The sequence below is a fragment of the Phascolarctos cinereus genome, unplaced genomic scaffold (assembly GCF_003287225.1).
Source record: "Phascolarctos cinereus isolate Bilbo 61053 unplaced genomic scaffold, phaCin_HiC Scaffold_5;HRSCAF=322, whole genome shotgun sequence".
NCBI lineage: Eukaryota > Metazoa > Chordata > Mammalia > Diprotodontia > Phascolarctidae > Phascolarctos > Phascolarctos cinereus.
This window is the reverse complement of record NW_027555958.1, coordinates 10,101,047-10,124,520: the sequence shown is the minus strand read 5'-3', so window position 1 is coordinate 10,124,520 and position 23,474 is coordinate 10,101,047. Positions and strand designations below refer to the sequence as shown.

The following is a 23,474-nucleotide window of genomic DNA, read 5'->3' as shown; positions in this document are numbered from 1 at the left end:
AGCAAGGAGAGGGTCCGGCTTGGATTTGGTGTGGGGCTCCTCCCATAGCCCCCTAGGCAGATGACACCCTGCAGGGATGCTAGTGCACGCAGCAGGAGTGGGGCTTCTGAATGGGGATGACCCGCGACACCCCCCCCCAAACGCATCCGCCTAAGGTCCGCCAGAAGGCCGCGGAAGGGGGGGGGGGCTGGAGCTCTGGAGAGAGGGGTCGGGGTCACCAGCCCGGCAGGAAAAGAGGGCACCCACCGCGAGGGCTGGACGCTGCGTGAACCCCTCCCCTGGTAAATGCTCCATCGGTTCCAGCTCCAATGCAGCCGAGACTGTGGGGTCAGGGGAGCGGGGGCAAGAAGCCACCGGTGTAGACAGGAGCCCCTCCCAGGAAAATGGACCCATGGGCGAGGGCCACAAGAGTGGGTCAGTGGGAGAGGGGCCAGGCTGAGGGAGGGGGCAGGTTCAGAGACACGAGTGACGGGGAGGGGTGTCTGGGCCGGAGGAAGAGGGAGGGCTTCCAGGGCTTAGGGAGGGACGAAAAGGTTGCAGGAGGTCGAGGAGGGGAGGTCAGACCCACGCGTGGACACACCCACGCACCAGCACCTCCAGCACAGGCTTACACCTGCGCGCGCGCACACACACACACACACACACACACACACACACACACACACACACACAAAAACACTCTCCTCAGACACGCACACATGTGCACACACTGGCACACGCGGGTGCGTATGGATGTACGTGCCGCGCCTGCGCACTCTCTCAGTTTCCCCCTTTCCCCTCCCCCCAGCCTCGGCCCTCGGACCCGCGCCGCCCCGCAATCCAGCCCTCACCTGACAGACTGTGGGGCCCCCGCTCTCCGAACCCCAAAAGGACTACTCCCACAATGCATCGGGCTAAGGGGAGGGGGCCGAGTCAAGCCATGGGGTGGGAATGGAGAGAGGTGAGTCTCCGGATGCATTCTGGGAAATGGAGTCCAGCTGCGGGAAGGCGGCCTGGGCGCTCTCTGCGCATGCGCGGTTCCAGACCCTCCTGCCCTCTGCGGGAGTCTGCGCCTGCGCCCTGGGCGAGGTGGGCGGGGCGGTGCGGCGCGGCCTTGGCAATCTTGCCCACAGATGTCGCCTTGGCCTCGACCTCGTTCTTGCTCTGCCCCCTCCAGGGCCTGTTTCCAGTGGAGACATATGTGTATTTCATATGTAGACATGCGTGTGTAGATATGCACACACATGCAGTCTGCATGCTGACTCTAACCGGACTTGCGGTCTGATAAACCCCCCAGAACTTTTTCAAAAGAACTAGTTGTCCAGCTATGCCTCCCCCACCTTGTATTGCTGCAACTGATTTTTTCCAAATAGAAATGCTGGGGACCAGAGTAAAATGTAATTGGCAAGTATTTTTTAAAAAATGAATAAAAATACCATAGAACAAGATAATACTACATTTTCAAACTGTCAGTGTGCTCCAGACCACTGGTGTCAAACTGAAATAGAAACAGGGGCATCAGTTCTACATAAGGCTCCCCAGGGACTGCATACTGACTTAGAAACCCACGTATTAACATTGTCTATGGCCTATTATATTTTTATCGACTTTGTTAGATATTTCCCAATTACATTTTAATCTGGTTTGCCCGAGCTCTGAAGTCAATCAATAAACATTTATGAAGCACCTACTACGTGCTAAGCATTGGCTTGGAGGTAGGTAACCCAGTGGCCATTTGATGCCTCTGCAGATTTAGAGGACCCTTCCCTACACGTGACAGAAGTGGAGAGAGATTCCTGAGGGCTGAGATCAATGCTGTCCTCACTGGACATCCTGGTTAATCTCCTCCTCTGCTAGGGCCAGGTAGATCTCCTGGCGGGAACCATCAGATCTTCCTCCAGAGTTCCATTTCATTCCAATATGGAAACCAAAACTACTAGGAAGGACCTGAGCTATTCCTTTCCTACGTTTGCGGATCTTCATATAGGCCTACCTAGTTCCCAGTGACCTCAGGCTGGGCATGGGCAGTTCAGGGGAAGGTGGGCTCTAGCTGGCCTTGCTGGTGATGCCTCAGACCATGATGGCCACTTACCTGAGACATCCCCATGCCCTCAGGAGATTGTACAGCAAGCTGGCCATGACCATTCAGCAACCAGAGGTAGATGGCAATGTGAACTGTACTCTGAGGAAAACTCGCCAGCTGCCCCTTCTTGGATTGGTATGGTTTTTGTATCCAAGTTCACCAGTTGGGAGGTTGTCCTTGGTATAGATCCTTGCACTGGGACAGGCTGCCCGAAGAGTTAATAACCTCTGCTCTGCCTTATTACTGTGAGGGGAGAAATAGCTCCTCCCTGAGTTCATGTGGTCAGTAACTGCTGCTCCCATACGTATTCCCCACAACACGGAAATTCAAAGGTAGAAACCAAGCCTTTTAGTATTCTGCTCGAGCATAGGTTCAGGCCTCAGAGAATCGCTGAACCCCTATTAGGAGTCTCACAAGCCCTCTTCTAGGCAAAGTGACGTCAGAGTGACAGAGAAGTCATTCATTTACATGTTGTGATCTTGTACATTCCTCTCAGGCCAGGAAAGGTAAAGAGAAGATAGATCTGTAATCCCATGCTTCCTCCAGTGTCATGAAAGTGGAAAAGACTTACACCCCTAAGGAGCCAAGCTGCCTCAAACAAACTTGATAGGTAAACGAAGTCAGGTTGCCGAGTAGACCGTACCTGGAGGGTTTCCCATCAGCTGATTGAGGAAGAGGATCTGCATGTCGCCAAGGAGGCAGGAACCGTAGAGAGGCTTCCTCTGGCTGCTTCTCTAAGGAATATTTAAGGCTCTGGGTCAATTTTCACACCCCTTGGCACAGGGTTTGATCAGGTGAGGTTAATGTAAAGACAGGCTTTTAGTGAACCAAAGATTGCCGGAGGAATGGCCCTGAGTCTCAAATAATAAAAGGAAAATCAAAAATTCCCATTGCATTCCAGATGACCTTGGCTCACAACGAGGATCGGTGACCGCGCGTGAAATGTCATTGCTTTCCTCGTCGCCCCAATCTTTCTGGTGCTGCTGCTCACGGTCACCTCTTAGTACTAAGAGGCCAATTATGCAACTAGCAACGATTTACTATCCACAGCATGGTGCAAACCATCCAGATCTGCGACTTGGGCCTTCCATATTCTTCCTTCCATTTAGGGGGCCTGTATGAAGGAAAGGACCCATAGATTCATGGCCATTTGGGATAATAATTTTTCATCTATTTTTAAATTTTTATTATTTGGGGAGGGGAGTTGGGGTCATTTCTCCTATTGTGAATCCTTCTAAGTGTAATTTAATCTGTAAGCTGACTTAGTTTACCTATAGAGTTAGTTTGATGAAGTTAGGAGGTTATCGAACTGGCTGAAACCTGTCCTATGGGATGTGAAAATTTACTTAAGGCCTCAAACATCCCTCAGATAAGAAGCTACAGGAAGGATCCCAATTGTCCTCAGTTGCTTGGTTGTGTTGGTGACAAGTAAATCTCCCCTCTCAAGCAGCCCATTGTGAACTCTCCAAATGTAGTTTAATCAGTAACTTAACTTAGTTTACCTGTAGAGTCTGTTTAGGTTTGTTTCCTTAGGGGATATATGAGCTTCAGATTCTGCTTAATGAAATTTGTTCAACTTTTATGACTTTGAAGGAATCGTGGGATTTTGAATGTCTTTTTTTTTTAACTTTCATAGCCTAAAAGAATGTATGAGATTGCAATATTTAAAGGAATTATTTCTCTGTCACTCTGACAAAATTTTGTCTCTAAGAAGCCTTCTTAGAATCCTAATCTTGGTTCAGGGGTTATTTTTCTGTATCCCCTAGGTTCTTAGTACTAATTTTGGTGTGTTGGTAGCTTTATTTCAGCATCACTAACCTTCCACAAGAACTCAAAGAGGAGCTATGTCTCCCATAACACCATCAGAACAACGCAGGCAGCTCTCAGAAGAGGAAAGGGCTGCCTCCTCAAGCCACTTGTTAGGTAGGTTAAAGTAGAGATGCCCTCTATGAATGGGCTGGTCCACATGGCGGCAGTGTCCGGGTCCAACTCCTACAGTCTGGGACTCTGATGCTTTTACTTCATTTGAGCCCATTTAACACATGTTGGGAGGAGGGATGGTGAGTCATTAGAACCTTTATATTTTAATTCAATGTCTAGTACTTAAATACTCAGAGATCCCAAATCTCACCTGCCCAACTACCCTAGCTACGAATATCAGAAATGTTATGGGATGGGATTCATGCTTCATTCTCTAAAGTCCCTTCCAACTATCCAACAATGATACAATTAGATTTTAATTAGTTAATTTAATAAAATTAATTAAATTAGATTTCAATTTGCCAACATTGTGTGCAGCCTGAGAACCTTTAAACAAGGATTAACCTGGGGTCCATAAACTTTTTTTAAAAAATATTTTGATAACTGTATTTCAGTATAATTGGTTTCCTTTGTTATTGCACTTAAAAATTTAACTCTGAAGTGGGGCCCACAGAAGGAGTTCACAACACAAAAAAAGTGAAGAAGCCCAGGGGAATTCCTTTCAAGAATCTCCTTCCTTGTGTGCTTTGGATTCACAGTTGTGATCTGTCAGAGATGATTTCCGTATTTTTTTTTAAACACAAGCGGTCTTACGATGAACTACATTCCAATTCTTTGAAGAAGGAAAACTTCCAATTGGTGCTTCCAGAAGTGACGTCTCCTTTCCTTAGCCCTTTGCCTTTGGAAAGAGAGCCACCTCTTTATACCACTGACAGAAGCCCATTCAAGCCAGACTGCTGAATCAGCCGAGAGGTAACTTTTGAGATAAAAACTGGGACGGACCTCAGGGGAAAAACAAAGGTACAATTTCTCGGATTTCTAGACTCAAATGCACAGGCTTGAGGACTAAGGCTTAACCTCTCAAAAAGAAATATATGGATGGAAAAACATGAGGAAGGGAGAAAGCATATTTTAGTAATTCTATTCAATTCACCCTTGCTATGAAAATAATGAGAGATTGTTTCCATAAAGAGATTTAAGGTTTTAGCAACCATTGCTTACTCAGCAAGCTGCCAGAAATGTATTGTCATGGTCCATCTGCTGGTTTGTTTATAAGGGAGGATTCTGTGATGTGAGTGTTTGAGGGGATACAGTGTCATTAGGGAAGGGGTAGGAATGTAAAAAGCATCAATAAAAAAGTTTTAAATTAGTTTTAAAGAAATGCGTGGATAGTAATGACAGTCTCTTTCTCACCTGTTGGACAGCTGCCATTTGAGATTTCCAGGGAAGATGAAATTCAGCATTGTCAGCCAGCTCTTCCTCTGCCTGCTGATGGGGGCTTTCATAGGTGAGTTGGCTTCTGAGAACGCTAACACATGGGGTGGTTAGAGGCAGAGTGAGTAAAGCTCCTTACTTGGAGTCAGGAAGACTCAGCTCAAATCTAATGGCAGATTTTCAGGAGCTTTCTAAGCTTGGGTGAGGCACCTAACCACTGGGAGCTTCAGTTTTGTCTTGGGCAAAGCCATAACCATAACAGCATCTACCTTGGGGCTATTGGGAGGATTGCTGATCACTGGCTGGGAAGGACCTTAGGGTGCCTGCTGTGAGCCAGTGACTGGTTATGCTGAGATAACTAAGATAAAAGAAGCAGAGCCTGCTCTCAGAAGCTTATGTTGAAAAATGATTTTTTTAAAATATAAAGATCATTTTAGATTTACAGATGAGGAAACTGAGTTCCAGGGAGGCTGGTAGACTCCTTGGTAACTTTCCCAAGGTCACGGAGGTAGGTCGTCTGACTCCAGCTTGGGTGTTTTTTCTACTCAAATGAAAGAACGTGCATGAACTGCTTTGAGAAACCTTCAGAATACCATATTTGTGCCACCTGTTGCCTCTTTACTCTAAAAAGTGCTGTGGCAGGCTTCCCTGCTCTTTCTAGCTGACACATCTATGTTAATTCCCATTTTGGGGCCTCCCAACATCCTTGGCCTTTGCACATGAAGGATTCTTTCTGGTGGCTCCAGAAGCTGACACAGAGCTAGCTGTCAGTCATGTTCTTACCCTTCCTGTAGACTCCCCCCTTCCTCTCCCCCCAAGTGATGTATTTCTTCTTTATTTGTAGGTGCCAAGCCAGTCCAGGAGGATGGAGGTAACGGGATGATTCTCACTTCTTACATCTCTCTGTGTGAATGTTTCTTAAAAAGACAGAATTAGAAAATGGGTCAGGGGTGATGGGGCGGTGAGGAGGAAACCTAGGAAGGGGGAAACATTCCATCTTATTTTAGGCAGATGGAAATAGTGGCCATAAATATATTAAGTGGCTGTGTGCATTGTCATTGGTGTCTAGAATCTCTAGGCTGCCCCACCAGACTTCAGGTTGGGAAAGCATGAGTCTCTGGGGGACTCTCTAAATAAAATGGCTGATATGTGTGAAGAGCCGGGGCCCTGGAGCAGGAAGCATGGGGGAGGGGAAAACCTGGCCAGGGCCAAAGTTGGCCTGTGGTGCCCTCTGTTTCCTGTCTCTTTGGCCGCCATGCTGGCTCCCCTCCAGTGCTAGGGTAGTATGGAAGAAACACCAAGTTTGGAGCGCGAGGAGCCGGGTCCAAATCCTGCCTGGTACCTTGAGCAAACCACTCTAATTGCCTGGGTCTTGGTTTCTCCATCTGTCAAAGAGGAGGGTGAGACTCAGTGGCCTCTGAGGTCCCTTCTAGATCTAGACTTCTGTGGTCCTTGGGTTCCTCATTCCCATTCAATGTCCTCTTATAGCTGACAGCGTGCTAGAAGTGGTAAGGATGCTTAACTGGGAGTCAGGAGATGTAGGTCTGAGCCCAGCTCTGAGACTTACTGTGCTGCCTGTCACAGGCAAGTCAGTCAATGTCTTTGGGACACACTGTGCTCCTCCGTGAAATGGGGATGAAGATATCTATACTACTTTCCTTACTGGAGAGGAAACACTTTGCAAAAACTCCCATGGCCAGAGAAATGTGTGTTTTTATCACAGCCTCATTTCTCAGTCTTCTAAGTCATATCATGGTCCAGTAGAAAGAGCACTGACTCGGGTCAGAGGAACTGGGTTCAAATCCCACTCCTGGCAATGGCTGTATGATCTTGGGCAAGTCACTTCATTCCCTTGGGGCTCAGTTTCCCCATCTGTAAAATAAGAGGGTAGATTAGGAGAGGTCGTTTCTAATTCTAGATGAATGATTCAAGTGTTAGGGACTTGGCTGGCTCTTCCTTCTAGAAGAATTTATGTTTTAAAAGAGGGGCCCAGAGGGAACAGCACAAAGAGCAAAGACATGAAGCATTAATGGTGGGATTTAGGCACGAGGCTTGGCGGATTTCAGGGCGAGAAAGCTTTTTTGGCCCAGAACCTGAAGCCAAAGAAGTCACAAAAAGTAAGTGGTTAAGCAATCAATGAAGCATCCAGGTGGTGCAATAGACAGAGCACCAGGCTTGGAGTCGGGAGGACCTGAGTTCAAATCCAGCCTCAGACACGTACTAGCTGTGTGGTCCTGGACAAGTCACTGCACCCTGTTTGCCTCAGTTTCCTCATTTGTAAAATAAGTTGGAGAAGGAAATGGCAAACCACTCCAGTATCTCTGCCAAGAAAAACCCAAATGGGGTCACAAAGCATTGGATGCAACTCAGCAACAAGGATTAATTAAATCTTATACTGGTCTAGATACCAGGGGTACAAAACCCAAAATGAATCCATCTCTCTCCTGGGAGAGCTGACATTCTAGGCATTAATAAGGTTGCACAGAATATGTGCACAATACATACAAGGTCATTTTGGGAGCAAAGACTCCAGGGCTGAGGGCATCGGGAAAGCCTTCATGAACCAATAGGTGCTTGAGCTAAATCTTAAAGGAATCAGGGGATTCTAAAAGGCAAAGTGAGAAAGAACGGGACTCGTGGCCAGAATTCCAGTTACTACTTGGTCCCCTCGTGACCCTCCCTGGTCTTGGTTGAGTCAAAGGAGGAGGTGAAAGCCCATGGTGCCTAAGCTCCCTCCCAGCACTACACCCCAGAAAGCCGGTAAGAAGTTGAGTTAGGGTGGATTGACCCCCACGGACTAAAGGCCCACGGCCGCTGATTTCCCATGATTGCATTCAGGACCGGCTGCAGCTGTCCCTGCCCCCTGCTTGAGCGCGTAGCCGGGACAGCGCGGGAGGGAGCCTGTAAATAAACCAGCTCTGGTCACGCGGGGCCCGCGGGGTGCGTCCAGCAGCAGGTTTCCCGGCGTGGCCCTCTCCCCGTTACAGTGCAGCTACTACAGCGCAGCTCCCTTCAGGAATAAAGATTTTCTTCTTTGAGAATCGTTTGCTTTGCCGAATGCCAGCCCCCGGGCGCTTCTCTAAAGCGAAAGGTCAGCAGTTTCTGCTTCCCGTCCCAGACCACGGGGCCCAAGTGCTCTGTCCTGGCTTTGTGTATCTCCCTTCCCTGGAGACTGTGCGGCAAAGTGGGGGCGCTTAGTTAGACAGAACCAGCTCGGTTTCTTTTGAATGTTGTGAATTTTAAAGGACTTGGCAATCCCATTTGGGCTTCTCGGTATTAAGTTACCTCGTTCATTCATGGGGAATTACAGCCCTAGGTGAGAAGTGCTATGAAATGAGGGGACTATGCATGAATCGATGGCCAACAGCTGCTCCTTGGGTCCCTCCACTGTGGCCAGACCTACTCTTGAGGGATCTGGGCACACGGAGGTTAAGGAGCATACAATTAGTGAGTGTCTGAGACGGGATTTGAACCCAGATCTTACCAACTTCAGGTAGAGTGCTCTAGCCACCATCCCTTACCACCTCATTGCTCACATCTACCTTTTGTTTCTATGAAAGCCGTTCTCTAGATGGCTGGTTCTGACTCCTCTCCATTGTGACAGAAGTGGCTTCCTCTGTGTTCGCCTGGTTCCTTTTTCCATCCTCAGAGGAGGCAGAGGTTGGCTACCCTCCTGTGATCAGATTCCATATTGTTTAACCTCAGAGTCCAGTGGCCTTTTCTGAAACATCTCCTAGGGCCTCAGAGATCCTCTAGGTCAACCCCCTCATTTGACAACTGAGGAAACTGAGGCTTGCCCAAGGACACAGAGGGAATGCGCATCCAAGGTGGGGTTTGAACCCGGGTTCTCCCATTCCAGTTAACAATCTTTCCTCTCTACCATACTGCCCCCAGGAGGCCAGATCCCAAAGCTTTGAAAACACCCAGCAACCTCCCTCATACCTTTGGACGCCCAAGTTAACTTTGGGCAGGGATAACAGGAAGGTCGTGCATTCATTCCTTGTCTCTGTTCCTTGAGATTAAGACCGATTTATTTTTTGTTTCTGTATCCCTAGCCCAGACTAACACAGGCCTAGCACACAGCAGGCACTTAATAAATGCTTGGTGGTTGATCTGCTGACCAGTTGGTGATCCTGCCCAAGTCCCACCAGCTGAGGCACCTCTGTGAGCCTCAGTCTCCTCCACTGTAGAATGACCTCTGGGATCCCTGCCAAGTCCAGATAGATGAACCCATGGCCCTTCAGAGATCACTGAGGCTCCACGCCATCAGGCACCTTCTGCTCATTCCCGCTCTGCACCTCTGTTTGTGTGGCTGGTTCCCTCCTCTCTCCATCCAGACCCTTCTATTTCTGAAGATTTGAGAGCCTCTCACCAGGGGCAATTAGGTAGAGATTGATGTGTTAGACTCAGAGTCAGGAAGCTCTGAATTCAGATCCTACCTTAAACATTTATCAATTGTGTGACTCTAGACAAAACACTTGGGCTCAGCCTCAGTTTTCTCATCTGTACAATGGTGGTAACAATAGCACCTACTTCCAGGGGTCCTGTAAGGATGAAATGAGATGTGTAAAGTACTTTTCAGACTAAAGGATTATAGACATATTAACTATTATTTTTATTCTCTCATGTCCCATGGCCCTTCTTGCTTGGACGACACGTACAAGCGCTCAGTCATATTACATTTTGTGTTGTTCCTTTCTTGTGCCACCCATGTAGGTCTTCTGTTGTTGTTGAGTCATACCTGACTCTTTGTGATGCTATTTGGAGTTTTCTTGGCAGAGATGCTGGAGTGGTTTGCCATTTCCTTCTCCAGCTCATTTTACAGATGAGGAAACTGAGGCAAACAGGGTGAAGTGACTTGCCCAAGGTCACACAGCTAGGAAGTGTCTGAGGCTGGATTTGAACTCACAAAGGTGAGTCTTCCTGACTCCAGGCCTGGTGCTCTGTGCACTATGGTGCCCCCTACTGCCCCTTGTGGGTCTCCTCTCTCCCAACTCTGGGAGCTCCAAATAAGGCAGAATAGTGTCTTCTGCCATTGTGCCCACAGTCACAACAATTCCTATTTTGACAACCACACATCGAGGTCTGCCCCCAAGTTAGGCCGTGTAAGAAGTATTGTGCCAGGGCAGCTAGTTGGCACAGTGGATAGAGCGCTGGCCCTGGAGGGGGGAGGATCTGAGTTCAAATCTGGCCTCAGACACTTGACACTTACTAGTTGTGTGACCTTGGGCAAGTCACTTAACCCCATTGCCTCACCCCCCAAAAAAAATTGTCCCCATTTCACAGATGAGATCACTGAGGTTCAACAAATGAAGGTGATGTTTCTGAAGTTATACAACTACTAAGTGTCTCAGACTCAGGTCTTTTAACACCAAGAACAACGTCCTTTCTGCCAAATCAAAAATTATTCTAAAAAGACCTGCTGCCCTAGATCCGTGGCACAGGGACTCAGAGGGCCTGGGTCTGAATCCGGCCTCTGCCCCTTACTGTCACCCTGGGCAACCTCTCTGGGCCTCCATTTCCTTATCCGTAAAATGGGGAGATTGAGCTAAGAGGTCCCTGATGTCTCCTCTCCATTCAAGATGCCTTGGCATGATCTCTTCTGGGTATCTAGCCTGCTGCGGAGTGGGGCCAGCTGGGGGCAGGGTGCATAGTGTGTGGGACTGGGAGCCAGAAGACCTGAGTTTGAATCCTGCCTCAAGTACTTCCTGGCTGTGTGGCCGTGGGCAAGTCGTTGAACGTCTCTGGGCTTCAGCTTTCTCAGCTTTCTCACCTTTCCCACCTGAGGATAACAACAGCACCTACCTCTTAGGGTTGTATGAGGATCAAATATGTGTAAAGAGCTTTGCTATAGGATTGTTAGCTATTATTGTTATTTTCTCTTTCCACTAGATCCCTTCGCAGAGCTGCCGGCCTTGCCCTACTGGCCTTTCTCCACCACAGACTTCTGGTCCTATTTCGAATACTTCCAGACGCTGGGAGCCTACCATCAGATCAATGATCTGGCCCGGACCTTCTTTGCTCATTTTCCCCTGGGCACCACCCTGGGTTACGATGTCCCTTACCAGGAAGACTGAATCTTTTTCCAGGCTCCCTAGAACAGAGACCAAGGAATTTCAAGCCAACGGGTCAATTTCCTTTCCTCCTAAAATGCACGACCAGAACATAAACACTTAGTAAACACTCGATTAAATAGAAACAATGCTTCTAGAGGGGGACCCCCGTCATTAGTACAGTGCTATTTTCCTCTCTATAAAGCTCCAAATAACATTAGTGTTGATTTCTTGGAGCAATCTTTGTGCTAAAATATTAATAAAGACATTTTGAATGGACTATTGTATTGCGTTTGTCAAGGGTGAAAATGTGATCTGGGAAACCCTAAAAGAACAAAGAGGCCACCAACGGGCAGCTCGGTCTTAGTTATTCTGATGGAAGTTTAACATAGGGAGGACAGGAGCGGGGAGTCCCACGCTCTCCTGCCCTGGTCAGACTAACTCTGGAGCAGGGCGCTGCGATCTGTCTGCCCCACCCTGAGCGATGCCAGTGAGCCCCACCAAGTTCGGAGGAACGTGAACAAGATGGTGAGGGGTCTAGACAGCAGGTCGGATGAAGAATGATGGAGGGCAATCCGGGACGCTTAGCCTTAAGAAAAGACAGAGGTATTACAGGGATATAGAACTGAAAGGCTATTTGTAAGTGTAATCAGTCATTCTGTTTAGACAGCAGAATGAAGGGAAATGAAGAGGGTTGTGTGGGGTGGATTTTGGCTCAATGCAAGGAACTTTCCAGCAATTAGAACCATTCCACCAGAGCCAGGGCTTGTACATCAGTGGCATAACCTTGGAACGCTGAATCACTGCCGTGTCCCAATCAGCCACCGAAGAAGGGCTGCTGCCAGAGGTTGTGAGGTCCTCGTCACTGGAATGGTTCAAATAGAAGTTTGAGCGTGTGTCCTGCACCTTGTGAAGCAGACTCTTGCATTGGAAAGAGATTGGAACAGAAGAAGCAGGATGGTGCCTCAGACAGGGTGCTGATTTGGGCTCAGAGGACCTGGATTCAGATCCTGATCTGATGTTAGGCTAATTACCTAAATTTTTTGGGCAGGAGAGAGGGGAAAGCTACATTGGGACATGTAGGTAAAACAAAATAAAATCAATCAAAATGGATTAAAAATGAATAAGTGCTTTTGGCCATCCCCTCATGACATGACCTCAGATGATGCCTTTGGAGGACTCTCAGTCTCGGGTCTCACGGGCATCTCCTTTGAAGACCTGAAAGCTTTAATTTAGCAGAAGTGGGGGTGATGTCGCAGGCAGCGGTTTTAGGGTGGCTGGTTTTTGATCCAAAGGAGACTCTTTCTGGCTTTCTCTTTTTCTTATGAAAGTCATAGAATGTATCAAAGGTTTTCCCTCTTGCATTCCTTTTGAGAAGACAGTCGATTGGCTTGATTTCTGACCGTGCTTTTATTAATGAAGACAGCAAGTAAATAGTTAAGCAAAAGTCAATAGTAAAGAAGACAAGAGTCCATAGTCCTCGAAGACTGGGTTTGCAGTTTAAAGTCTGGAAATCATTCTTCGGTTGCTTCTATTCATCTCTATATACCATGAGAGGTGACATGTTAGAGTCCAAAAATACCCACATTTTTTCCACTAAGGTTTTCTTTGGCTACAGCTTCTGCTTCCTGCATCTCCTCTCATTACCTGCTCAAGCATTTCAATTTAATCAGACTTCAATAACACTGAGAAATTTAGGGGCAAAAAGTCTCTGATGTAACTTGATCTAGCTTCTAAACTTACTTTTTGTCTCCCCATCTCCCCTCTACAGTATCTACAAGCAAGCTATAGCTGCTTAATTACAGCCCAAGCTTAGGGAAGACATGAACCATAAAGACTTCAAATTTCAGGAACCCACAGCTCACTTAGGGAGGTGCTTTGCCAAGGCTAGAGGGGTGAGGCTTGGCCAGATCTCCAAGGATGCGTCTCATGCAGAGTAGAGAACAAGGAGGCTAGCTATAGTAAAGAAGCCAAACAACTTTCCCCCCTTCTCCTAAAAGTCTTTTATTTGTTTATGGTTTTATAAATGCTCACTCTGAGGATCAAATGATTTACATATGTAGAGCACTTTGCAAACTTTAAAACAGTATATAGATGTCAGCTGTGTTCTATATATGTGTGATATAGCTACATATTTATAAACACTCACATTCAGCTGTAAGTGCCAAAACTGATGCCAATGCCCAATACCATTACTTCTGGATTGGATTAGCTGTGACACTGTGCCCATTCACTGGTGCAGATGACAAGAGATAATGCCTAACACCTTAGAAATTGTTTACATCTCTTTCTTAAAGTATAACTGTTAATTTTAAATTTTATCACTGGGGATATATACAATTCTGTGTGGTGACTCAGAAACAGAAATAGTAAATGGTAGAGGTTTTATTTTTAGGTTTTCAATATTTACATATGACTCATTTTTTGTGTTTTCTTGCAACGTTTAACTCATTGGCTAAGCAGGAGGCAATATGGAACTTTAGATGGCCTTGGAAGCCACTGAAAATGACAGTTTATGCAGATTTCTTTAACAGTAATGATATTATAATTTGGGATGACATTTCTTCTTAATAGTTCATCAAGTCCATGTTACATGTTTTTGTGATATTGGAAATCTGGACCATAGGATAGTTCAGATACCCATTTACAGAATAAAATAAGGTAAAGGAAATCACACTCTCCTTCCCTGCAGGGACGCCTTTGACAGCTGCAGCTTCCTCAGGGACCTCTGAGACAGCCCTCCTCTGATGGCTGATTGGGACACAGCAGTGACTCAGTGTTCCAAGGTTATGCCACTGATGTACAAGCTGTGGCTGATCTCACCTACCAAAATGAGCGTAGCACAGAATGCTTGTCATCCAAGGACCAGCCAGAGAGCTCATTCCCAGAAGGCTGCTTAGCAGCTAGCTTTCTTTAGACTACAGCACCTCAGGAAGATTAGCTAGTAAGGCATGAAGGGGTCACAGTCTTCTTTAGAATACACACAAGGATGAAATCACAGATCTTGGGAAGGAATCAGATTGAGATTTTCACCAAGGATAGCCGCTGACCTTGGGTTCCTCTCTGTACTGTGCCACAGAACTAGAAACAATATTTGTTTTGACTGTCATACAGTCATTATAACATCCCAGGATATATAGAAAAGAAAATCCTGATCCAAATTATGTTCCTTGTGGTGAGGGATTAATTTAATTCCTAGTACCCAGGATAATAAAGACTTTTCACTTTCATGAGGCAATAGTGAATTCTGTTGTGAGCACATCCACAAAGCACATGCTTTATGGGCCACAGAAGAAGGCTTTGAAGTAGCCTCCATATCAATCAATTAGTCAACATTTATTAAGCACCTACTATGTGCCAGGCACTGTGCCACCCTCAAGGAGCTTACAGTCTAATGGGGGAGATAACATGCAGACAAATATATACAAAGCAAGTTATGTACAGAATAAAAATAATTAAAAGAAGGAATAAAGTTTGTTGGAATAGAATTTGACCTGTACTGTTGCTTTTGAAAATCAAGAACCACAAAGACCCTTAAGTGGGTTGAGCTAGTAATTAAATAAAAAAGCAGCTAAGTAGTGCAGTGGATAGAGCCCTGGGCCTGGAGTCAGTAGGACTTGAGTTCAAATCTAGACTCAGACACTTACTAGCTGTGTGACCCTGGACAAGTCATTTCACCCTGTTTGCCTCAGTTTCCTCATCTGCAAAACAAGTTGGAGAAGGAAATGGCAAACCACTCCAGTATCTTTGCCAAGAAAAACTCAAATGGGGTCATGGAGAGTTGGTCACGACTGAGAAGACTCAACAACAATACACAGTCTTACTTCCGTAGAAATTAAAATTGAACCAGAGAAATGTAGGCATTTTTCACATAGCAAACAATTAAGCCTCCACAAAAATAAAACACATAGAATTTTTAAAACATTCACTTGTCTGGAAAAATCAAATCAAGTGGGCACCAGAGCCTGCCAAGGAGAAGAAGGTAATGCAGTTTTTCTGCTAGATTTTGGGGGCGGTGATACAACCAATATTTACTCTTCTTTCAATTCAGTTAGCAACAAAACGTCTTGTATCCCAGCTCATAATTATGTCATGGTCATCATTTTACACATGTGACATTTAGACCAAAAGGATGTAACTTGTTCAGTTCTGGTTCCAGTTTATTCATCAGATGAGTAGAAATGTCCTTGTCCCTGTGTGTGGGTTATACTCATGATTTAATGGGCTTCCATCCTCCTGCTACAGATATCTCATGTCCAACAAGATCTTCCATGTAGCGTACTTCACAAATCCCAAAGAATGACAGAAACTGTGAACTACAATTTTTATTGTTCTGTGTAATCTAATTATTACAAATGTGTGGCGATCCAAGATTTGTGTCTAAGGAGCATGACACAGAATGTCAGTGTTTAAACTCTGTACTTCTCATAAAAGTATTCTTACTTTTTAGTAAAATGCGATGACCTCCTTCCTTCTTGCATAGCTAAGTCTCCAGCCATAACTCCCTTGAGCATTTCATTAATTCAATATACATAACGAGCATTCATTAAGCACTCTCCCATGGCTAGGTGTTGTAGCGGACAAAATGGCATACAATGATGAAGTTAATTTCCTCCTTAATAGTGTATCAATAATTAGAATAAATTGTTGACTTATTTAATGGCATCTCCAGATGCCTATCTTTTCTTCTACTTAATTCGTTCTTGTTTATGGTTTGCTTGGAAATCAGGTCCAGGCACCCATGAGAAGTTAATACTGCCAGTTATGATATTCAAAAGTCCATGATTAAATTGCACAACTCTGTTTAAAAGCAAAGTAAGCAACTTCTTGTTCAGAAGCTGTGTGAATATTTATCTAGAATGAATAGTTGCTGGGACAAACTGCAAGTGTGCTGGGGCTCTGGGCACATACTATGCTCACTGGGGAGAGGTGGGCAGCTGAACAAGGGAGCCTGGTGCTTTGAACAGTCCAAGTGTTCTCCAAAGAATAACAAACAGATCTATTTTCAAATATAGTTTCTGGCAAGACTGTTGGTATTTTTGCTTGCTTCATATTTTGGGTACTGTTGCTGAAATAAAAGACACAGGAGCATGGGTCTCTATAAGTCACAGACAGAGTTTGTAGGGAAATATTAATCTGGACTTAACATCTTCTACCCATGTTGAAATACTTGCTAGTATTGGAATACATTGGAAAGATGGTTGAATTTGCAGATATAGGACCTGAGTTCTAATTTCAGCTCTGCCATTTACTATTTATCTGACATTTAACCTCTCTGAACCTGGTTTCTTCTGTAAAAATGAGATTTGATCAGATGGCCCCTAAGATTCTTCTGAGTTAGAGATTTACGATTCTATCATTCGTGTCATAAATGAGCCTATTAGGGCAGCTAGGTAGCACAGTGGATAGAGCTCCAGCCTTGGAGTCAGGAGGACCTGAGTTCAAATCTGGCCTCAGACACTTGACACTTACTAGCTGTGTGACCCTGGGCAAGTCACTTAACCCCGATTGCCTCAACCCTCCCCCCCCAAAACCCCAAACATAAATGAGCCTATTCAAATGCATCAAATTCCCACCACACACACACACACACACACACACCAAACCTGATGTGACTATGGGGGGAAAAATAGGCTTATAGATATAGGGCTAGAAGGGACCTTAAATGACATTATAGATGTAGATATAGATATAGAATCCTAGAGAAGTTGACTTGCTACAGGTCCCAGGGGTAGTAATGGAAGAGTTAGGATTTGAATCCAGGTCCTGAGTCCCAAACTCCCATTCCTCTGCTGTGCCACCCTCCCTTGCACGTTGTTGTTTGTCCTTAGTTTGAAGAGGGCCAATGAGATCATAAAGCGTCCCTGGCCATTTGCTCATTCCAACCTGCATTGGTAGAGGGACTTCACCATATTAACAAAATCATTGAATTGGTCCAGCCATTCTGGAGAGCAGTTTGGAACTGTGCCCAAGAAATCACTAGTCTTTCGACGTTGTTTTCCTGTATATGATTGCAGTCTTGGTGTAAATAATCCCCCCAGTTCTAACACAGAATCTCTTAAGCCTCAGGAGAAAAACCACATTTCAGTGAGGTCTTCTTTGCTAACAGATTGACCCAAGTTCTATTTTCTCTAACTTAAATTGCTCTCTCCATCTCTGACATGATGACTGTTCATTTAAGGGGGAAAAGAATACTGGGAGGATAACAGTTAACTTGTTGCAAAAGGAGTGACGTAGTGTAAGGGAACCCCACTTAAATAGCTTTTTTCCTGAGAGAAAAGAGGACAATTTTCCTCTGTGAGAGGGGGATGAGCCACCATCTTGTGAGAAACTGTCAGTTTTTAATGATCATTTTTGTGAGGTTGGAACTGTGAAGAATCCATGAGAGCAGGACAAGATTCAGCCATTAGTGAAGAGAACTGAGTGTAATCTTATTTTACAAGAGACATCCCACAGAGAATTCCAGACAGACTTGGATCACCATCCTGTTTCCAAGATTGAGTCATGGGAATAACCTGATCTGTCTTTCCGTGCAGAAGTGACTCTGTGAACTTTTCTTACTGCTAATACATCACAAATATTTATAATTTGCTATTGTAAAAATAACACGAGCACTAACACTGGTGTTGTCTAAACAGAAGACCAGGAAGTCTGAGACAGGGAAAGGCATATATGAGAATAGCTGATTCTCCGGGCCAACTGGAATGAGGACATGGAGCTAATTAAGAAATATTTTTAATTTTTATTAATTTATGCAGAAAATACCTTCTTGTTTGCCTTAGAACACAGTCTGACAATTAAGAGGGAAATACAGCAATAGCAGGAAAAGCAAGGTGAGGGCTCAAGTGCCTTTCAACTATCATATCCATATCAGGGTCATCCCATCCTGGCTACACCAGGTTAAGCATCTACATTGTTTTTGACATCTGGAAATGCAGAATAGAAATATTATATATAATGTCTCTGAATTGATTGAATAAACAAACACTATATAAAGTTTGAATGAGAGGTCAAGCTTTTCATAGAATTAGGTGACTGTGATTGGGGTGACATAATCAGTATGTGAAGGACTGTCATGTGGACGAATCTGACATTCTGTTTTGTCAAAGAGCAATGGTTTGAAGCTGCAGAGGCAACTAGGAAGCCCTGACTCTCTGATTGTACTAGATTTTATACTTAGGAGACCAAAAAGTTATGTCAGTGGATCAATACCTAGTCTCTGGACCCACTGAAGTCTTAAAGCTGGTCTCATTGATTTTTTTTTAAGGCATAACTAGCTCAGTTATATGGCAGGGACCTTAGATTTGCAAAGCTAGCCTGGCCTATTTGATGCAGATGTTGCTGAATTGAAAACTGAACTCACCCCCATATCTAGGAGGTCCCAGAACAGTAGGTGAGACCATGCTCAACATCACTTACAGCAATCCAGTCCAGACGTCTTTCCATCTGCCTTGACGTCAAACCACTTCTCCCTCCCTAACGTAGCACCACTGGACAGACAGAAAAATGCCTCCAGTCACAGAGGGAATGAATCTTAGTTTTGGAATTCCCACCTCGGTTCAAACTTTCTCTGTTGGTGAGTGGAATGAGCTGTAAATGCAACAACCATGCTGCTTGCTTACCGTCATCTGCTCCAGCCAACTTTGCAGCCATCCTATTTCCCACACAGACCTAAAACCCTAATTTTTGTCTTCCCAGCTGCATTGGCTAGCAAGTGCTTCATACACAATTATTAGATTGCTGGGGCCTGACTTGAGGAGGACTCCTTAAAGGTAACCCACTATCTCCTAAGGCAGCCCATTCCTCTTTTGACAGTTCTGATCATTAGGAATTATTTCCTTACTATCAGCTGAAAAATATTTCAATGCGTCCCATCCCCTTGCTGAGTTTTGACTCTGGGGGGCAAGCAGAACATGCCTGATGCCTCTGACTTGACAGCCAATCAAATTCTTGAAGAAAGCTCTCATGACTAACTTGGAAGTAGGTCTTGTTTTTGCAAATTGCACCTGGCACATTTGGGTGCTTAGCAAATGGTTTACTGATCAGTTCCTTTTCATCTTGGCCTTTACTGTGCTCAGAAAACCACAGGACTCAAATATTTCAAGATGACTCTTAATGTAGAACAGAATGCCACTGACAACGTTGTTGCTCAAAGGAGAACATTCTGTCTTTCTAAAGGTTTTATCGCATCACTGCCAGTCTCCATTCGCCTGTAGAACAGCAGTGAGCTTCCAATGGTCTCCCTGCTTTAAGTCTTTTCTCATTGCCTCGACTCAGGTAAACTGAATCTCCTGAAGTATAGGTCTGCTGTCACTCCACTACTCAGTCAACTCCAGGTGTTTGTCAACAAGCATTTATTTCCATTAACTTTAGGATTAAATATAGTCTTTAGTTTGACATTTTAAACTTGGCAGCCTGGCCCCTTTCTAGATTTATTCTGCTCCATGAACTCAATTCCTAACCTAGTTACTCAGGCCTCCTTGAAATTACATACACACACACACACACACACACACATGCACACGCACACACACGACCCACCACCCCCCATTTTTGGGTCATGGTGCCATCTGACTGTCACATTTGGAATGCTGTGACTTCTCACCTCTGCCATTTAGTTTCCCTGACTACCTCCAAGAAGGCTCAGATCCCACATTCTGCGGGAGACCTTTCCAGGTTCCCCCAGCTGATGGTGCCATCCCCTCTGTGATTGTCTTCCACCTACTCTGTACGTATCTAGCATATGTTGTTTCCAAAGAATCCTTCAGGAGCAGGGATATTTATGCTTGGCACAGTACCAGGCACATAATAAGCATTTAATAAATGCTTACTTATTGACTCCCAAAGGTTTCTGTATGCCTGTATCCCTACTGAATTTCATCTTCTTAGAATTTAGCCCAATGTCCAAACTGGTAAAGATCCTTTCGGAGCCTGACTTTACCATACAGTATGTTAGCAATCCCTCCCATTTTCGGATAACCTGAAAATTTGATTATTGGGTCATCTAAGTCATTGGCTTCAATAACATAGAGCCAAGCACAGATCCTGGGGTATTAGATCAGATGTCTCCTGCCACACTAATATTGAACTGTTTTGTGCTATTCTATGTACTATTGCATTCAAAATGTTTTACTCCTTTATGATTCCTCTGATGTCTAATAAGGTATCCCTTCTTGCTGAAGGCTTTTCCACATTCATTGCATGCAAAGGGTTTCTCTCCAGCATGAATCCTGTAATGGCTTCTGAGTAGTTCCTGGTCAGTGATGGCTGTCCCACTTTCATTATATGAAAAACATTTCTTTCCAGTATGAATTCTCTGATGTTTAATAAGATGTGCCCTCCTGATAAAAGCAATGCCACATTCATTACAAGAAAATGGTGCCTCTCCAGTGTGAGCTCTTTGATGGCTAATAAGGTTTCCTCTCTGGCTGAAAGCTTTCCCACATTCATGACATTCAAAGAGTTTCTCTCCAGTGTGAGTTCTCTTGTGTCTGTTAAGGCTTCCCTTTACACTGAAAGCTCTCCCACATTCATGACATTCAAAGGGTTTTTCTCCAGTGTGAGTTCTCTGGTGAGTAACAAAGTGTCCCCTCTCACTGAAGGCTTTCCCACATTTATTACAAGCAAAGTGCTTCTCTCCAGTATGAGCTTTCTGGTGGGTAATAAGGCTCACTTTGCATCGGAAGCCTTTTCCACATTCATGACAAGCAAAGGGTTTCTCTCCAGTATGAATTCTCTGATGAGTAATAAGGTTTCTCCTTTCACTAAAGGTTTTTCTGCATTCACTACATTCAAAGGGTTTCTCTCCAGTATGAATTCTCTGGTGTGTAATAAGGTGCCCCCTTTGGCTAAAGCCTTTTCCACATTCATTACAAACAAAGGGTTTCTCTCCAGTATGAGTTCTCTGATGGATGATAAGGCTTGCCCTTCGGGTAAAGGACTTTCTACATTCATTACATGAGAAAGGTTTTTCTCCAGTATGAGTTCTCTGATGGATGATAAGGCTTGCCCTCCAACTGAAGCTCTTCCCACATTCATTACATTCAAACAGGTTCCCTCCAGTATGAGATCTCTCATGAGTAATAAGGCTGACTTTGCATCGGAAGCCTTTCCCACATTCATTACATGAGAAGGGCTTTTCTCCAGTATGAATTCTCCGATGGGCCAGAAGATTTCTCCTTTCACTGAAGGTTTTCCCACATTCATTACATGCAAAAGGTTTCTCTCCGGTATGAATCCTTTTATGTGTGATAAGATGACCCCTCTGTCTGAAGCCTTTCCCACACTCACTACACACAAATGGTTTCTCTCCAGTATGAGTCCTCTGATGAATAATAAGACTTACTCGATGCCGGAAGCCTATTCCACATTCATTGCATATGAAGGGTTTTCCTGAAGTATGAATTCTCTGATGGCTAATAAGGTTTCTCCTCTCACTAAATGTTTTTCCACATTCACTACAAACAAAAGGTTTCTCTCCACTATGAATTCTCTGATGTGTAATAAGGTGTCCCCGCCTGATGAAGGCTTTCCCACATTCATTACATTCAAAGGGTTTCTCTCCACTGTGAATTCTCTGGTGTGTAATAAGATGTCCCCTCTGGTAGAAGCCTTTTCCACATTCATTACATGTAAAGGGCTTCTCTCCAGTATGAATTATCTGATGACTAATAAGGTGTGCCCTTTGGCTAAAACTTTTTCCACAGCCACTACATGCAAATGGTTTCTCCCCAGTATGAGTCCTCTGATGACTAATAAGGTTTCTTCTCTCACTGAAAATTTTTCCACATTCATTACATTCAAAGGGTTTCTTGCCAGTATTAATTCTCTGATGGGCAATAGAGTGGCCCCTCTTGATGAAGGCTTTCTCAAACTTAATAGATTCTCCCCTAATAATAATAGATTTCCCCCTAATTTGAATTGCATTAAGTTTGGTCAAACTTTCTCTGTGTGTAAAGGACTTCTGATATTTACTGTGGTTGTAATATTTCCCGCCAGTACGAATTCTCTGCATTTTGTTACTGTTTGATTTTCTGCCAAGGGATTTTCCACATTTATTCTGTTCCTGTAACTTTTCTCCAACAGGAACTCTATGAAATTTAATTAGGTCTGTGTGGTAACTGAAGGGTTTCCTGCATTTGTCAGACTTAGAAACCTTCTGCCAGAAGGAGATAGCCTTGGACATGATTAGGTCAGGAAAATGGCTGAAGCTCTTTCCAAATGTCCTATATTTAAAGATGCTTTTTCCCATTGTCTCTTTCCATAGTGCAACCAAGGTTGACCCCAGATTAAACTGTCTTCCAAATGTTGTATATTGAAGTACCCCAGCATCGTTAAAAATCATTCTGGGAATGCTTGTTACTTGTCTAGATTGTCTCTCTTGGCTGCCCTTCTGTTCCTCTAAATTAACATCATATTCCTCAGATTTGCTTATCTGGGAATGACAGGTGGTATCCTTTGGTGGAATCTTCTCCAATGACACTTCCATGCAACTGTCCTCCATGAGACACAAATCCTTGGTTCCAGAGCTGGTCTCACCGCTAATGGAATCTGAAAGAAATTATTATTATTATTATTATTATTATTTTTAGGCAGTTGGGGTTAAGTGACTTGCCCAGGGTCACACAGCTAGTAAGTGTCAAGTGTTTGGTCTGAGGCCAGATTTCAACTCAGGTCCTCCTGACTCCAGGGCCGGTGCTCTATCCACTGCACCACCTAGCTGCCCCGGAATCTAAAAGAAATTTTTTTTAAAAGTCATGAGCCACTTTGTTGAGAGAGAAGTTCAGATACTCACATCCACAAGTACATAATAGGAAAGGTTTGGCCAAATAGTGGTTCATCTGGAAAAAGATCCAGGGATCTTAGTTATCTGGATGCTCAATCTAAGTAAAGTGTCATATGTGGTAGCCAATGAGGCTTATTAGATGCTATTTCATCTTGGGCTTCATTGAGAAAGCATGGAATGTGAAAAACCATAAGACTTCCCTGGCCCAACCACAACGGCAGGAAAGATATCACAGATAGGGCATTGATGAGCAGGAGACCATCCAAAGGAGCGCTATCAGCTGAATAGTTGACGTCAAGTGAATATCAGCGCCATCAAGCGAATAGGCCAAGATGGCATCCATGAGTCAGCTAAAGGAAATGGGATCATTTAGCTTGAA

At 44.6% G+C, this 23,474-nt stretch overlaps 2 protein-coding genes across 5 annotated transcripts in view; one reads left to right on the top strand and one right to left on the bottom strand.

The window, feature by feature from the left end:
- Window positions 1–23,474, bottom strand: part of LOC110198027 (uncharacterized) — a 55,355-nt gene that overhangs the window by 14,295 nt on the left and 17,586 nt on the right. The window contains exon 5 of one of the 3 annotated variants that reach the window (XM_078154617.1): window positions 20,444–22,860. In XM_078154617.1, the coding sequence (XP_078010743.1) occupies window positions 20,444–22,860 (2,417 nt within the window). Of the gene's footprint in view, window positions 1–830; window positions 919–20,443; window positions 22,861–23,474 lie in introns of those variants that run through there. The other 2 variants (XM_020972118.2, XM_020972120.2) reach the window with 2 other exon arrangements.
- On the top strand, window positions 4,649–11,584 carry OTOS (otospiralin). Of its 2 annotated transcripts, none has more exons than XM_020972123.2 (4): window positions 4,649–4,795; window positions 5,248–5,330; window positions 6,102–6,128; window positions 11,150–11,584. In XM_020972123.2, the coding sequence occupies exons 2-4, from the start codon at window positions 5,273–5,275 to the stop codon at window positions 11,332–11,334; spliced, it is 270 nt and encodes an 89-aa protein (XP_020827782.1). In that variant the 5' UTR covers window positions 4,649–4,795; window positions 5,248–5,272; the 3' UTR covers window positions 11,335–11,584. The 2 variants fall into 2 exon arrangements, with proteins under 2 accessions (XP_020827782.1, XP_020827781.1); XM_020972122.2 differs by having other exon boundaries at window positions 4,649–4,843.